Genomic DNA, 18383 nt, shown 5'->3' on the forward strand with positions numbered 1-18383 from the left:
ATGCTTTTTCTTTTCTTTCTCGCTGCATCAACCTCCGGGGCATCGTTCCACGCCCGATCCAAGGTGTGTACAAGGGGAGGGGGAGGCTAACCCTATGTGGACACATGTGGACCTAGATGGAAAAGAGGTGAACGAGGCTAAAATGGGTGGAAGAGAGTGGTGTATATGGTGTCAGCAAGTGGGACCAGGATACAACGTTAACCACGAAATCGGGCAGTGGAGACAAGAGTACAGACCTAGCCCACTCTTTCCGCCAAATCCCCCCTACCAATCCATGTCCCAAAGTGCCCATGACAAAGTAAGGAAAATTACTCAACAATACCAATGAAAAGCCATACCTTCAAGGTCGGGAGGCCCACCTTCAAACATACAATCATGACAAGTGGGCGAGGGACCACATCGCTGGCTCAGGTGGTGGAGATAATGGCACATCGAACTATCTAGTGGCTGCAAGGCGCCGTTGGCTGAGGACAATCCAGGGGAAAAAATTTGTCCTATATATAGTGGTGGGTAACAAGCCCCACTATAACTTTGTGTCTTGTAAATAGCAACGAAACTGTTTGCAGCGGCAGGTGGACAGATTCAACTGTTGAGATTCCCCTCACTGTTACTTGTCCCATAGATGTTGGGGCCTTGGTTACCCATGAACACTTCATTTGGTGGTCAGATTTCTATTGACAACAGCAGCTCCACACAACTTTAACCTCATTCTGGTAGCGATTGGTGATTGGCTTTAGGCAGCTCCAATACTCTAAGACATATCCCACACAACTTTAACCTCATGGTGGCTGCATCTGCTGCTATATCTTCATGGGTGGAGGTGTCTACAAGATGCAATGATTGCTATTTGGTGAGTCTCTACTCCACAGGAAAACCACGGATGTATCGCTGCTCAGACCAGTGGATTGAAAAGGCAGTTGGCTTGGCAGCTGGCTATCAGCCGTGTGATGCAAATGACTTGGGTAGTTGCAGTGGTCTGGAGGATTTGGACAGCGACTGAAGAATTTTGACCCACGAGTTTATTTGAACCAAAACAAGTTGTAGGTCAATCTCGGTCTGTATCTTGATCTGAAGATTGTTCTCCATTTTTTGTTGATTTCTAATTCTCTTTGAACTTGCACCAGATTGGTTCTGATTCTTTTTCTCATCCAGAAGGTATGGAAAATCTGATTCTTTTGGTGACCACGGGCCAAGATGTGGTCAAAGGTTAAAGGTTCCGAGAAACTCTAAAACAATGGGGTTGGCCAAAAGCAAGATCAGACAAGGGCTGAATAAAGTGAGGCCAAGGGCTGGATCAAAACTTGGCTGTGATACCAATAAAATGTACATAGTTCACTACTGACGAAATATCCAACATAAGAACGATAATAAATAAACATCCATATTGGACATTCAATATATAAATAAGGATAAGATATGAATGAATAACTTGATAATACAATATCATGTAACGTGTACTTACATGCATTGACAAGTGACGATGGTTGACCGTTGAATAGCCATATCCTTCAAATAGGTCATGTCTCTTAATTAGGATGTGACACCTCATTACTTTTTAATTTTATTAATATCTATTTATTTGATATATAGATAGATAGATATTATGTTCATTATAGACACAATTTTACTCGGTCTCCTTGCTCACTATCCAATTTCAACTATGAACATTTAAGAAGCTTATATGCTTTATTTGCAGCATAATTTTTTAGTCATGTTTTGTCCTTAATTGCAACCATGTAGTTAACATGTCAATAAACCCTAAAAGAAAAGGTGCACAATGGACTCATGAAAACCATCAGCTCGTGAAAGCACCTGTTTCCATGGTCCTTCAGGAAGCTGAATTTGAGCTGCTGGAATATAAGTGCTTGGTGTGGCTTCCATCTCTGACGAAACTGCAGCACATCGAACAGCAGCCTTATTGAAGCTTTTGAAGTGAGGGGTAGGAGAAATCTGAAAAGAAAACAAAGTGTGTATTCATCAGCTAAATACATAGTTGTTCAAACTCTCTACATGATAAGTCATCGATGCTTTAACAACAGGAAATACTACAACATGACGCTCTTTATTTAATAACAGAGTTATATTGCATAGCATGTATATTCATATTCACGCACACAGCCTATTAAATAAAGGCGAGAACAGCACATCAAAAATCTTGCTGGACAGCACATCCATACACGCTTGTCCAACATTTACGCTGGAGTTAAGCCAAATATGAATATACCAAGGTCCAAAACTTGACTTGGACAGAAGTCTGAAGATTGTTCCGGGTCGCCAAAGATATTGTGGCCATACAGATCCCCTTAAACAAGTAAAAACATCATCCAATTATAAAGAATAAAAATTGAATCTTGAAATTTTGTTAAGACCTTCAATTTTCCATATTGCGTTTCATATTACTTAATCAGAAAATTATGCACAGAACAGCAATTTGTATGCACATTCTCAACTTAGCATCACAGACTAACTATACACTGCGTACAGGCAAGCTAAGCTTCTCAAATGACGGAGCAATCAGGAACATGTTTTCTGTATGATAAGAAACAAGGACAAGATGGAATATTCTCCATGTGAATAGGACTGGGACAAATTGTAAGAAACCCTAGCCAGCTGCAGGTCAATTTGTAATAAATTAAAGCTACCAGTTCACTAGTTTCCAGATTTTGTAGAAAGTAATTAAGAATTATCCATTATTCAGCACTAACGTTGCCTTGAAATTATTTTTACATGTGATCCATCACTACACTAAGCAGTCCGGTGTATGCACACCAGCCCAAATTAACACATGCTACACTGGAATTTCTTTTCTAACCCTGATGTCAGTATTGATGCTCTGAGTATGCTATTGCCTCTGATAATTTGTACAAGATTACTTTGGTGGGTGCCTCCAGGAATGCAGTCCATCACAAACTTTATTAGGTCATGGTTATGGAAATCTAGGAGGCACACATTGCAGAAAACTCTCAGCCTTCAGAAACAGAAGGACATCTCCTCTTACAACTTATAGAGAAGCACCATCATTATATGCAAGGTACCATTGATGTGCAGCCACATGCTAGTGGCTTTCACCTGTTGGGAGGAAAGGTTCTCCACAAAGGAACCTACCAAATTACATAGTGCTCATTGTGTTAAGCATAAAAGCACCTTTAGTTACAAGTTCGGAAACAACAATAAGACAAACTTTGATTATGAAACAGTACAAGTGCACACAACTTTAATATGTCCTCGGTTTATCGTGGGTAGTTGGGAGGAATGATTGTTATCCTCCCCACCCAGGTTTAATTCCCACAAGTGACATGATGAGCTTTGTTGTAATGAAGTTTGAGCTTTGTTGTTCAGTCCCAGCTGTCCCTTGAGGACTGACACATGTATATTCTTCATATGGAATATACAGATATTTCCAATGAAATGAAATATACATACATACATATATATAGATATATATATATATATACATTTCTTTTATAAAAAACCATACAGCTTGAGTGGCCCTAATAATTAAGAACATGTGTTTCCTCATAAGAGATCACAAGTTCAAATCCATAGGGAGGTAGAGTATGTACACCTCCATAGACTTTACCAGTCAAGTTGCTGCATGGAGGGGGTTCCTTGTCCCACAGACAAGGGGGTCTCATACACCAATCCGGTGATTGGCTTGGCCGTGGCCTTAAAATTAGATTATTATTACTATTATCATTACATAGGAGAGAGAAAAACAAGCAAAATAGGATTTATTAGAACAAAGGAAATGACATTGAAGCTCTTATTCGACTGATAGTCATATCGATATGTACAAATAAATGCATGACCAACAAATATGGAGGTATGATGCACAGTGTACAATTACGTTGCTTCTACCCATGATAATAATTCATTTCAAAGTAAAGAAACCTATTTATACACACAGTTTCATGTATATGACAAATTGATGAACACATTCATTCACCAAACTAAATAGGAAGCCCTGGACTCACTGTAGCTTCTCTTGAGCTTGTCCTCAATTTACAAGTCCATTATTCTCTTCCACCCAGTCACATTTGATCATTTCTTCATAAAAATAATTCTCCTCATCTCTAATCTCATACATCCATCATACATGAATTGATGCTTCAGAACTTCAAATGTTCAGAGTCAAGTTTTCCATGATTAGAATGGAGCATCCTTCCTTGTGTTCACTTTGGAGTTCACTAACCTCGAGAAATTTCTTGAAAAGTCCTTTGTAGTACCCCATGAGTCATTTTCACATTTTGAAAGTCTTAAACTTTTAATGTTAAGTCACACAAGAATTTGACAGAAGTATATGAGAGATCTCCACACAAGTGTTTAACAAAACTGTCTCCATGATCACTACCACCATGGTTCCTCAAAAAATCCACAGACCCCTTCCTTTCAAACTCAACTTCAAATAGTAAAGAGTAATTGGACTTGTTACCACCCAAACTAGGATCTAAGTGGAAAAAGCCCAATCTATAGATGCAACTTTGTGGCAACTACTCGGAATTGTATCATTGTCACCTCAATACAAGCTCCTCTTCACTTTTTGCCAGCTCTCTAGAGGCCAAGGGGGTTATCCCTATGTTGCAGGAAACATGTTACCCCTTGCATTCCACCCACATGTCAGCATGGGAACTCAAAAACACATGGAAACGTGCCCGAAAAGTGTTTCCAAAAGGGGTAAACCGTGTTTCATCGGTTATACAATGCGTTTTGGCATGTGAATTCCAATGATGACCTAGGTTTGCTTCGGTGCCATTACCCACCACCAATGGGTGACCCCTATAGGAGAATTTTTCTCCTAGATTTGTCTTCAGCCGGCAGCCAACAGCCCCTTGCAACCACCTAATAGCTTGATGTGCTACCATTCTCCGTCACCCAAGCCAACCATTGTGTACCCTCGCTCATCTATTATGATCGTATGTTTGAAGGTGGGCCATCCAACCCCAAAGGTATGATTTTTCATTATGCAATTGGGTGTTTATGTTTGCTTGTCTTGGGCACACTTGGGCATGGACTAATGGGGGGACTTGGAGGAAAGAATAAGCTTTGACTGTAATCTTGTTCCCTTACCTCAACTTGGGGGTTAATCATGCATCCTAGTCCCATGGGATCTCCTTTATTGGCTACTAGCTTTAGGAGTGGCACTACATGGGAAACCCTAATTTTGGTTCCATGGTCCTGCTTCCCGATACCATATATCTCATTCCCCTTTGCTTATTACAAGGCCATTATATATATATATATATATATATATATACACACATCTTCCCCATTTGGGTCCACAAGGTGTTAGCCTCCCCCTCCCCTTGCCACACCTTGGGTCGGACCTGGAACGATGCCCTGGAGGTTGATGCTGCTAAAAAAAAAGATAAAAGCATAATATGACCACATACAATAAGAAATGTACCACAAAATGGAAAAGATGGTCAGGACAATCAAATTTAGCGTGTGGACAAAAGCCAAACATGAGCTCTACCTGTTGGAAAAAGTAACTATGTTCGGTCTTCAATAATGTATTGGAGTCATTATGTAATGTACTTGTCAAAAGAATTAAGAAAAGAATTTTTATTATTATTATTATTGTGACTTATTAAAGCATGGGTTTCATGCTTGGGTCACCATGTTTAAGGTCAAAGTCCCCATTGAGGACTTCTAGGATTTATTCTGAGTTTATAGAATTATTGTACATTTAAAGAGACCCTTCTTGGGCTTTTCAATCATCATGTTAAAAGGTTAAGTATTGAGTCAAATATGAATTATGGAACCTTCACACCATGTCGGCCTAAGACCCTATTCGACCCCACAAGAAGCCTATAAAAAGAAAGACATCGAATTCATTTGGAGCATCACTTCTCAAGTTCTCTTGACTGCGCAGAAGTGCGAAAATCTGTTTGTTGGGAAAAAGTGCAAAGTGGGTAGCTGGGAAAGTCTATTGTCGAGAAGCCGAAGTGAATGCAAGTTTGGGGGAGTCTAAGGAGTCAAGGAAAATCGAAATTTTGGTGGTGGTTTCTCTCTATTTCATGCTTTGGATTGGGAGATCGAAGTCTTCCAAGTTGGACTGTTGTTAGAAACTGTTAGCTGCTGCAAGTCGCTGCATAGTCGAAGTTGTTGGGAAGAGATCAATCTTCTGGACGCTGACTTGGTGTGGAGGGAAGGTCTGGTCAAGGTATAGGGTGAAGAGTCTCAAAGAATATTATTGAAAGGAAGAATTACTTTGAATGGGTTTTCCCCTCGAGGGGGATTTTTCCCTTGCAAGTGCCTACATCTTGAGTATTGTTTTATGTGTTGTTGCTTTTGGTAATTGCTTGATGAACTAAAGAAAGAAGATATAAAGAATCGTAATAATAAGAAACATCACAAGTAATTATCAAGATCGAGAAAATATTTACTGCCTTTCTGATTTTCCAACATGGTATCAGAGCTTTGGTGAAGAAAAAAGAAAAAGGCAAATCCATTCATAGGCACTATCTCAAGGAAGGAGTCTATCATATTCAAAGAAGATGTCTAACTCTATCAAGGGTGAGAACAAGCTTGAAGGAGCATCTAAATTCAAATCCTGGAAGAAGAGGATTGACCTAATCCTCAAAAAGAACAAGGTGCTAGACTTGGTAAAAGAAAATGTAAAGAAGCCTACAGAAGAAGCCAGTGATGCCGACAAAGCAAAATTCAGGGATTTAGAATTGGTGGCTATGACTCTGATGGTAGAAGGGATAAAAGACAATCTTGTCCCATTCATAGCTAACATCAATCATGCTCAGGAGGTGTATGAAGCCTTGTCGAAGTTGTTCACTATTAAGAACATTGGTCAAGTAGCAAGTTTGAAGAATGCGCTGAGGAATACAAAGATGACTAAAGAAGATACTATAGCAACCTTCTTTGTGAAGATAACTAGACTCAGGGATGATCTCTTGGCCATCGATGAGATTGTTCCAGACAAAGAACTGGTGATCACTGCTCTATTAGGATTTCCACCTTCTTGGGGTGCATTTGCTGCAAGTCTCAACAGTTGGAAGTTTGTAGGTTTCCCTCAAGCTTTGGAGGGAGCTCCCAACTACTCCCAAAGATAAGTATCTCATGTATTTTCAGTTTTGGGTTCATGTATTCATTCAGTTTTGATTATATTAAATACTAATCACCTTTCTCCCTCTATTGTCTTGATTAGGAAAACAACTGCAAGGAGGATCTCTCAAGACAAGGTTAGTCACGAAACAAAGGTATGCTTTGAATACATTGATTGAAAGGATTATTCATGTGATAATATATTACTAACTTCGTTATGAATAGCTATATTGGATCTTAGTGATTCTTGTGTGGGTGATTCATCTCTTGATAAATCTACCCACCCCACTCATATTCTTGATTCACTATGTAGAACCCTAGACAGGTTCTGGAAAACCTAACTGAAGGGTATGCTAATGTGAATGTGTGAAACCCTAAAGTTGCTTAGGGATATTGTGAAATGCTAGTTGAAGTCTTATTGATGAATTCATGTATGGGATTTTGGTATGGTCGAGAAATCCTAACTTGTTAGGATTGAGTGATAAGGTCTAAAATCCCAGAACCTTTGAAGTTTTGGTAATATAGGGTTTGATATGTTTCCACATTGGAACCCTAGCTCATTGGGGTTTGGTGGAATGTGTGTTCTACATTGGAACCATAGCTCATTAGGGTTTGGTGGAATGTGTCAGTAAGACCCTTATATTGTCTTAGAATTGATTTACTTGGTATGTATGCATTGTCAGATCAAACCCTAGTACAATCAATATGTTTGTGTCTCTAACTCTTATTTAATGTTGATGTGAAGTTGGGTTTGACTAAAACATGATATGAAATGTAGGTTTCATGATGATGAGATCTAGGCATATATATAGATGTGTCCTCTTGGTTGAATCCCTAGCTTGGTCTAGGTCAAATGTATTAACGTTGGTGGACATATGATATGCTTAAGTATGGTTATGATATGTGTGTTGACATAGTCCTTGATGGTCATGAGTCTTAGGTTTTAATGGAAGTCCTTGTTTGAGATTCTAGGATGATGATATCTGGAAATCTAGGGTGTTGTAGCGAAACCCTAGTAAAGTTAAATTGTCTAGTATGAAATATAACAATCTGAAATATATTAGATGATTGTTGAAAATGAAAATCTAGGGTTTTGCAGTTAAATCCTAGTAGTGACATCGTCTAATGTGAAATGTAACAATCTGAGATCTATGTATTCAATGGTTGTTGAGATTGTGGAATTCTAAGGTTTTGGAGTTAAACCTTAGTCAAAGTAAAAAAACTTTGGAATATAATGATTTGAGATTTGTACAAAGTTTGATGAATTTGTGAATTCTAGCGTTTTGGAGTTGAACCTTAGTTAAAGTAGAAATCTTTGATGAATGTTAACTTGGGATGTGTAAGAGATTTGTCGAACTTTGAATTTTTGGTTGAGATTAATGATTGCTCGGAAATCTAGGGTTTGCAAACTAACCCTAGTGGTAGTTGGTCATGATAGTGACTGATTGATGGTTGATTGAAAAATCTAGGGGATTGGAACTAACCCTAGTGGAAGTTGGTCAGGTTAATGACTAAGTTGTGATTGACCTTGATTCTTTTGTATGAAATCTAGGATTTATATGAATCCCTAGTGAGAAGTCTAACATATGTATTTTGAAAGGTTGTTAGATACTTTGTAGATCTATATTTGTGTGAATGGTTTCTAGGGTTTGCTATATGTTGTAGTAAGGTATGTCATACCTTTGGAAGACATATTGAAACCCTAGATGGAATGAATGTTGTTATGAAATAGTCTAGGGTGTATAACAAAGTCCCTAGCAAGATGTTGAAGAGTATATGTCTCTTGTTTGTAATTGAGTTTGGGTATCTGATATATATATATATATATATATATATATATATATATAACGTTGAAATGCTTTCGTGATTCTGATATGGCTAACATCATGCTTCTATAGATTTGGTTGTACTTTCTATTGAAGTTGTGTAGGTACACAATCTTCAACTTGGTGAAGATGCTCATTGATGTGATAAGCATGATAGGAATGATGATAACTCTGATGAAATGGTTGGAAGCCACGAAAGATTCTCCGATGTCAAAAAGAAGAAGTTGATCTCCCGGAGGAAGCATGAATAGAAGAGATCTCCCTAACATTAAGAGGGAGTCTGGATAAATAGGTGCTTCCTAGTTGAGAAGGAGTGACGGATATGGTTCTCTACTACATGTGTCATGCACTAGACCAGGACTAACAATCGTAACTCTGAGTGAAGGCCATAAGCAGAAAAAGGAAATTGGGGAATGTGTTTTGTGGTGCTGCTAAAAGAAAGGAAAGCAGGATCTGATTGAAAAATATGTTGCTACATATGAAGTAGGAAGAAAATGTATGAATGAGGAATCTTTTATCAAAGATTTGATTGATAGTCCTACTATGGAAAGTTGAGAAGCAACATATGTTGCCTAGAAGACCCTGGAGGTTTGAATTGATTATGTGAGAGTATATTATTGATTGGGGTTGTGTTTGTACAGATGAATCTCTCGAAAGATTTGACAGCATGTTGGTTACCAATCAGTTTGATTGGGAGAGATTAGACATTCTTGATCTACTGGATCAAGGGATGTTGAGGCTTTGCGAGTGAAGCATTGCCTGGGCAGACATCTGGCTGCCACTTAGTGTTGATGTCTAGGTCCCGAAGTTGGAAAGGTGGCATTGGTCATTTAGCTCTGACACGCACCTAGATTTTGGGTTGGTGGTTAGCAAGTAAGCCTGATGGTACCTAGAAGGGCTGAAAGCTTGAGTCCACCTTAGTCCCACTTGGATAGATTTCCCTGCTCAAGAATCTAGTCCATGGCATTGTGGTGCCTAAACTATTGAGTGATTGTTTGGATAGATTGCCCTGGTCAGGAATCTAGTCCATGGCATTGCGATGCCTAAAGTTCTTCACAGTTCATATAGTTTGAGATCTTCCATTGTATATGTACATTATGAATAGCTCCCTAGTTAAGAGGGAGTGTTGGAAATCCGAAAAAGTAACTATGTTCGGTCTTCAATAATGTACTTGAGTCATTATGTAATGCACTTGTCAAAAAAATAAAGAAAAGAATTTTTATTATTATTATTGTGACTTATTAAAGCATTGGTTTCATCCTTGGGTCACCATGTTTTAAGTCAAAGTCCCCATTGAAGACTTCTAGGATTTATTCTGAGTCTATAGAATTATTTTACATTTAAAAAGACCCTTTTTGGGCTTTTGAATCATGTACAAAGGTTAAGTATTGAGTCAAATATAAATTATGGAACCTCCACACCATGTCGGCCTAAGACCTTATTCGACCCCGCAAGAAGCCTATAAAAGGAAGAACGTAGAATTCATTTGGAGCATCACTTCTTAAGTTCTCTCTACTGGGCAGAAGTGCGAGAATTTGTTTGTTGGACAGAAGTGCAAAGTGGGTCGCTGGGAAAGTTTGTTGCCGAGAAGCCGAAGTGAATGCGAGTTTTGGGGAATCTAAGGAGTCAAGGAAAATCAAAATTTTGATTGTGGTCTCTCTCTGTTTCGTGCTCTGGATTGGGATATCTAAGTCTTCCAAGTTGGACTGATGTCGGAAGTTGTTAGCTGCTGTAAGTTCTTGCATAGTCGAAATTGTTGGGAAGAGGTCAATCTTCTGGAGGCTGACTTGTGGAGGGAAGGTTTGGTCAAGGGCTAGGGTGAAGACTCTCAAAGAATACTATTGAAAGGAAGAATTACTTTGACTGGGTTTTCCCCTCGAGGGGGGTTTTTCCCTAACATGTGCCTACATCTTGTGTCTATTGTTTTATGTGTTGTTGCTTTTGGTAATTGCTTGATGAACTAAAGAAAGAAGATATAAAGAATCATAATAATAAGAAATATCACAAGTAATTATCGAGAAAGAGAAAATCTTTACTACCTTTCAGATTTTCCAACACTAACCCATATCATTATGGCCATCACCCTGGTTCCTAGTGCCCCTATGAGTGCCCCTTGCATCAATAAGGAACCCATGAATGTCCCAACCCCTGGTGGGCGATGAACCGTCCCACCTTGAGGGGGGTAATCACTGTTATATATTACACATCATGCTCTCATCCCATTCGCCCTGAGCAGTAAAATGAAGAAAATTCAATAAAAGACAAAAGGCAAATGAAGAAGGGCGAAAAAACAAAGGTCGAGGTAACTCATGTACCACGATTGCTCCCTCCTACATTCATATGCCCAAGGTGTGGGCCTCCTTCATCATAACTACCCTTGTACCATGGCATGTGGCTTAGAGCCTTCCCTTTGTCCCGACTCCATTCCATCATCATCTCACATACCACCTGCCACTTGAGGGGTGTACCTTGGACTTGCTTAAAGGTCAAAAGCACCTAATAGGGTCCTTCATTAACCTATCTTGACAAGTGAGGAAACACCAATACATGTTCATAGCCCAAATTGGAAAGGAAAGCCACTATGAAGTGTCCACTTCTACCATTGATTAGTAAGCGTATTTCCTCAATTACACTAATGAAGCATTGTATTGGAAGGTGAGGAGACGCATTGGATCTTATATAGGACTGCAGGTGCGTTTTTCATCTTGGACTTGGCCTCCCTAAATGAGATCCAAGCCCTTTAGAGGATCACAATGGCACTTATAGGGTAAGCGTTGAGAGCCATGAACCTCTAGCCATGCAAAGCATTGATTGTCACACCATGGGCTTCTTCAGCACCACCACTTGATTGTTCATGCCCTAGTTATATAGAGTTGATGATGCACTTGGACCACGTTGCCTAGCTAACTACACATTGCAACCAACACTTGGCAGTTGACCCAAGGCCCAAACAAGATTTGGTCCTTCCTAGGGAGACATGTGAGGGCATGTGTCATCTTCTAGCCCTCATTAATGGAGCATCAACTTGATTTTGAGCCACCAAGAGACCCATGAGACCATTGCTTGTGCCCCAAAGCCACTTGGGAGTAGCACATGATGTTTTGCTTGGAAATTAAGGGGCCGTTCCCTTGCTCATCATTCATGGAGCCCTCTTCTTCATCATGGCACTTTGAAGACTCAATTAGGTCTTCCAACAGCCCTCCTACACCATTGTTTCATCAATTTAGGTAGCTTTGGATGACTTATCTTTCACTTTATGAGCTATTTGGTGGGATTGTCTAAAGACATGTTATTTTTGCACATTAAAATAATATTAGGGGCATTTTTAGGCTAATTCAAATTAGAGGAGGCTCATATAAATAAAGCTAATCCTCATTCATTTAGATCATCATCATCACTACTTGGATATCACTTCTTAAGAATTTTTCACTTTCTCTTGGTTGTCTATTGGAGATCTCTTGATGCATTTCAATATCTTTGGATTTGAAATTTCATTCTCTCTTGGAGCCATCTTCTTGGTCTTGGATTTGGATATATCTCTTGTTGTCTTGTAAGTAATCTTGTTGAAGATTTTTGCATGAAAAATGTCTAATGTGTGGAAATTTTGTAACTAGCTCTTTCTTTTGTGCCCTAATTATTAAATATCATTCTAAAGGATTGTCAAATTGAAAATGTGTGCATGTTACTCATTGATAACAAGTGGATGAATGTTCCTATAGAGTAAAACTTGTTTTTCTTCCATGAAAATCCATAAATCTTGGGTGGGTAAATGCTAAAGAGTGTTTGCTAAAGTATCATTGTCTAGCCTCCTTGAAAACAATTTCGGCCAAATTTCGAATCCAATAGACTCCATAGCCCAAGGACAAGGCACTGGTTCTTCGCTTCTCTTTTCCTCCTCCAAAATTTTCGACCTCCAAACCTAGATGGCCTAGCTAGGGCTTCCTACGAAATCCATTAGAGGAACCATTTTTCAAATCCACTTGGATAGGCTACTGTGTTGGTATCTCCTCTAGAGATCCTCCAGGTTTCATGCAATTCCCACGGTTCATTCTCAAGAAATCTCAAGCCCTAGCTCGAACTTTGAAAATTATCTTGAATGTTTAGGTGTGTTGGCTTTCTTGAAGGTTTGTGCATATACTGTTTAGTGGAATAAATCATTTAAACCCTTTCTCTCATCCCACCTTGCGTATAAAGCACTTAGAAGAGTCTTCTCCCACGATTACACATAAACCCTAGGTCTCATGTGGTCCCATTCTAGGTTTCGCAAGGATAGCTAGAGCTTATTTAGAAGCACATAAGCATCATACAAAGCTTCTTGAGTATTCCTAAATATCTTTGGAGCTCTGACCTTAGACCTCCTTGCCATAATTGGATATCATAAGCCCTAGGTGTAAGCTTCCTCATAGGTATTCTTTGAGAGCCCTTTTCCTTCTCTTGAAGCACTGAGCCTTTATTTGAGCCTCTCCTTTGAATGGGCCTAGGAAATCACATCAGACCTAGTCATTGATTCTATCATTAAATAGTGATTTCCCTCGTACCAAGATTCCTCCCATCAGTGAAAATCCATAAAGAGCAGGGGGCACTGACTAAAGTGACATTGGGTCTTTTTGTCCCATAGTTGTCACTAGGTCTAGTAGTTGTCCCTTAGGTACCCCTGCTAGATTGTGTGCCAATAGATCCCACAAAATAATAATAATAATAATCATTTATTGTATGATTTAATATACTAAATTGTTTTTTTTAATATTTTTTTAACATTTCTAGAATCCTCTAGTAATCAAAATTTTCTTATAAAAAGAGGTTGTCCCTTTCATTTCTCCTTACACTATTTGAGGCATCAGCAAGGAAGAATTGAACGCTTAGCAAAGGAAACTGAGTAAGGGTGATTACAGGGCCATATATAGAGGCTAATTTTGGATATATAACCTCATTTATAAATAATAAACGTTGTTTTTGGAATTTAATGTTTGCATTATGTTACCTTTATAATATATCACTGTCCAATTTATTTTATGTTTCTCATTTAAATGTTCTAACTTCTTGGAACTTGGCACATGCTCACTTATTCTTGAATCTTCAATCTATACACAATAAAGGAAATTTCAGCCTAATCAAATAATTTCCATGTCATAATATGTAAACCAATAAAAATCCTTCAAATTTAAAAAGATGTACGTCTTAAATAATTTAAATTGTTTAATTTGGGTATCCGTGAAATATTTTATTACTAATTTGGGTATCGATTAAATATTCTATTATTAATTTGGGTTTTCGTGAAATATTTTATTAATGTTATTTACCTACCTTACCCATATGAATTAGAATATCGAAAAAAGTTATTAATGCAATGTAAATCTTGATATTGGTGAAAAAATATTTAAAAATGCAGGCCCATTTGACATTAATAACCATGCCCCAAAAAAATATCTTTATCCTAAGGATGAACCACATTAAATGGTTCGAAACGTAGACCAACAACTAATGATGTGATTAATACAAAAGACATTCTCAACAACAATAAAATTCTAAAATCAATGGCAAAAAAAAATAGTTAAATATAAAATATATATAGACAGTTAAATATAAAATATAAATATAGACAGTTATAGATAAATATAAATAGTTAAATAGTTAAAAATAAAATATAATTATACTTTGTTAAAATTCGCAACTAGGGCCAAACTCCATGTGGGTCATCTTATTTATGGCAGAAGATATTTTTCTTGGATCCCTCTCATCAAGAGGTGTAGGATTGATCTAAATATCATCCGATTCTGATAAGTATTCATGGAGTTATGAATTTATTTGTGTTATAAGACAATTCGTCAAGGTCGGCCAGCAACCAAATAAACCCCACGTGCTCAACGTTTTAGCATATAAGGAGATGACTTCAGAGACATTTCACACACTTCTATCTTGATTTCTCTACACTTGTCTTGGGTTTTAGTTGAAGAGAAATCTAAGAGTGGAAGCCCTAGATGTTGAACAAAAAGAAGGCAGCCCTAAATCTATCCTAAGGCAGCCCTAACACAATCCAAGAAGGCAGCCCTAAAGCTAACCTAAGGCAGCCCTAACACTATCCTAAGCTAACCCTAACCTATGCTATCTCAAGGGTATCCTAGCCGCTGCTAAGATGAAGATAGACGTTGTCCTAAACATACCAATGGTGCCCTAGCCGCAGGCATATGGTGCCCTAGACGCAAGCCTAATGCGGTTGAAAGGGAGGACTATTTTAAGGCCTAAAACAAGGCACCAAGCTGTTGAAAGGAGGCCGAGGGTAGGCCGAGTTGAAGAAGGGTTGTTTGGGGCAGCAAAAAGGTGGGTTGTAGGTGACAGCGTGGCACTGTGGTAGGCTGCAGTCCTAACCACCTCAACACAAGGACAGTGTGGAGAGTTTGAGGGTTCAAACATGCCCTAAATAGTAGCGTGCTAGGGGAGGTGTCTCATGTGAGTATGCCGCAGTTTTCTTGAGGGTTGTTCGATGATTGTGTGAGGAGTTTAGGGCTACCTACTGCGCTAACTAGATCAGTCATGGACAGCAGTATGGCAAGGCTATTGGACAGCAGCAAAGGTATGCTAAGGCAAAGTGGGAGAGCAGCTATGACATGGCAGCAAGCACATGGGACAGCAACAAGCATGGACAGCATGGCAAGCATGTACAGCATGGCAAGCATACAAAGTTGTGATCGGACAGCAAGCTAACATGGAATGGCTATGTCACTAATAGTGGGACAGCAGTATGCCACATAGGACAACGGTGGCTAGCATGGTGCAATCATGGCACATGGGACACCAATGCAGCATAAGGTGCAGTAGTATGATGTGTATAGCACGGTCATGAGGTCTGGCATTGTAATGATGGGTGCAGCATGGTGCAGTAGGTGAGGTGCAGCATGATGACGAGATGTCACACATAGGTGAAGCAGTCACCTTAAAGAATCAGTTGAAGCAGCATGTCTTCAATTACTCTCATGTATCATTTTCTTAGAGATGATCTATGCTCTTATCTAGATAAGTCAAAGTGTTGACTTCTGTTGTAAATATATTATCTCTCTCTCTCTCTCTCTCTGCTGAACTATTGAAGAACATATAAGAAGAATTGATCAATGGTTTCCCCACATTGGGGTTTGTTCCTGGCTATGTAATATCCCATATCAAGGATATACCTCAAACACAAGCAAACTCCAACCAAACATGGACTGGGAGGGCATTTACCAGATATGTCGCCTCTAAAAAGACGACGAGATCCGGAGGCTACCTGGCCCTTTCCAGACTCTGTCTAAGAGTATAATAGAAACACACAAGTGGTATAATAGCCGAGAATGCTCACAGAGATACAAGTAACAATGATACTATATATATCAAAAGAACCATAAACAGATACACAAGAAATGCAGAGAGAATGCTAAGACATTTTATTATACTAAGTAATAAAATGAGTACAGGAGGTGATCAGGAAGATGCACCTCTACTTGCACAAGGCAAGTGAAGAAATACACACAGAATAGCAAAGGAATGGCCCCTCTCTGATCTGCGTCCAAGCTGCTAGGAAAATTGTTGCGCCGATGCTGCTGCTAGAAATCAAACGAGGATTTTGGACCGCTCCCCTCCTCAGAAAAATCTGAAACTCTGGAATCAGACTCTACTCAAGAAACCCAGAAAAACCCAGAAAGCTTTTCTGGAATGGCCAACCCCCGAAAATCACTCCCTTGGGGTTCTGCGCAGTTCCTCACTGCTCTGCGCTGCCACTGGATAGAACCCTCCGAAACTCAGCCCAGAACTCTACCAAACTCCTCCAATATGCAAGAGATGATCTCTTGCTCAATCCCTCAGCTCAAATCCTCCACAAACCCTCAATCCAGACTGCTCCAAAAAAGAACTGAGTCCCTCTCCTAGTGTTGCGTAGTCCTCCAAAACACTGATAAAACCACTGCTGAAATGCCAACGAAAATACCTTGCCCGAGCAAGCACTCGAAGTCCCCCGGGGCTAAGGGTGAGATCTCTGAACGGAGACACTCAATGCACTAAACAGTGCTACAGACTAGCTAAACAGCCAGCGTGCTCTAAGCCAAAACGACTATCACAAATGCACATAACCAAATGATCAAAATGAGGGGGCTCCTCTCTCTTTTTTAGCTTCTGCCTCTCTTAATCCCAATGCTCACCTTCTCCTGCGTGATTCCCCTTTTGCCACGTGTTCCTCCCCTCCTGCGCAGTCCCTCTATGTGTCTGCGTGGGCTCCATTTCTGCGTCCCCCTTTTGGCCCCCTCGGCTCTCCCTTTAAGTCACAACGTTGTGCTACTAGGAAGTGACTTTTATTCTAAACGTGAGTTATGTCCCCCTTTCTCACTTTTTTTTTATTTACAAAATAACTATAGAAGGCAAAATTCGGCAAAATCAAATATTCCAATTAGCTGGGGCTAATTAGGAATATTACAGTCTCCCCCGGCAAAATGTTGCTTGTCCTCAAGCAACTGAAGTGATGGATGCTATAAGATCTTCTCATTCTCCCAAGTGGCATCCTCATCCAACAAATTCTTCCACCTCACCAAGAATTCTCGAACCGTCCTGCTCCACAGCTGCCTCTCCCTGGTATCAATGATAGCCTCCGGCTGCAATACCAAATGCCCCTCATCATCCATAGGTGGTAGCTCATCTGTCACTGTTACCTGCTGCCCCAAGATGCAAACATTGGCTTTAATGATAAAGAATAAAATACAATGAAACATATAACATATAAAACAAAAAGGATCCAATGCTTTACTAATGTACTGCACTATACAAGTTGATTGGGACTTAATGGAAACAAGCATACATCATATACATCCACTTAGATCAAAAGTGATTAAGAGTTAAGTGGAGCAAACTCAAATCTGGTTTTATGTTGCTTAATGAAGGCAAATTTCCAGATTTAAGTCTGTTACCGCTCAAACTAGCAGGGGTCCTGAAAGGAGAACCTTGAAGGGCCACGACTAGGCTAAGGGCAACAACAGAGCTATAACCCACTGTAACCTCGAGCAAGGCTCCCTACTCTTTACGGATTTTCACTGATGGGAGGAGACCCGTTATGATAAGGATCACGAAATGGATGGACCAATGACAGAGAGAGAGGTGATCCTAGAAGCCTATTCACAAGAGAGGCTCAAATATGTGGCCTACTTATCTTGGAAGACAAGATGGAACGCTCTAAAGGAAGGGCTTGGGGAGAATTTCAAGGGTTAGGTTTGAGTATGCGCCTTATAAAAGAGAACCCCAAGCCCTAGAATTCTTGTGGAAACTTGGGTACCAAGTGATCTTTGAAGAATTAACCTTGATAGTGCATGGGATCACACGAGACCAAGTGGACCTGAGGCTAGGTCAAGGGGATAGGATTTAGCAACCAATGACATGCTTGACCTAATTAGCGAGGGGAAGGGATCAAGGAATGAATTTTCAATAAAAGGAAATGCAAGGATCCCAGTGAGGTTTCTAGCCTAAGGGAAACCAAGGACAAGAATTGGT

General features: G+C 39.6%; 1 protein-coding gene across 4 annotated transcripts in view; it reads right to left on the minus strand.

The window, feature by feature from the left end:
- Positions 1–18383, minus strand: part of LOC149230849 (arginine biosynthesis protein ArgJ family) — a 291055-nt gene that overhangs the window by 227141 nt on the left and 45531 nt on the right. For 3 of the 4 annotated variants that reach the window (XM_089379078.1, XM_089379077.1, XM_089379075.1), the window contains one exon: positions 1813–1950. In XM_089379078.1, coding sequence (XP_089235204.1) covers positions 1813–1950 — 138 coding nt within the window. Of the gene's footprint in view, positions 1–1812; positions 1951–2224; positions 2307–18383 lie in introns of those variants that run through there. The other variant, XM_089379076.1, reaches the window with a different exon arrangement.

The sequence above is a fragment of the Pinus tabuliformis genome, chromosome J (genome assembly GCF_031772625.1).
Source record: "Pinus tabuliformis cultivar Carrire ecotype Pingquan chromosome J, CPIR1, whole genome shotgun sequence".
Lineage (NCBI taxonomy): Eukaryota > Viridiplantae > Streptophyta > Pinopsida > Pinales > Pinaceae > Pinus > Pinus tabuliformis.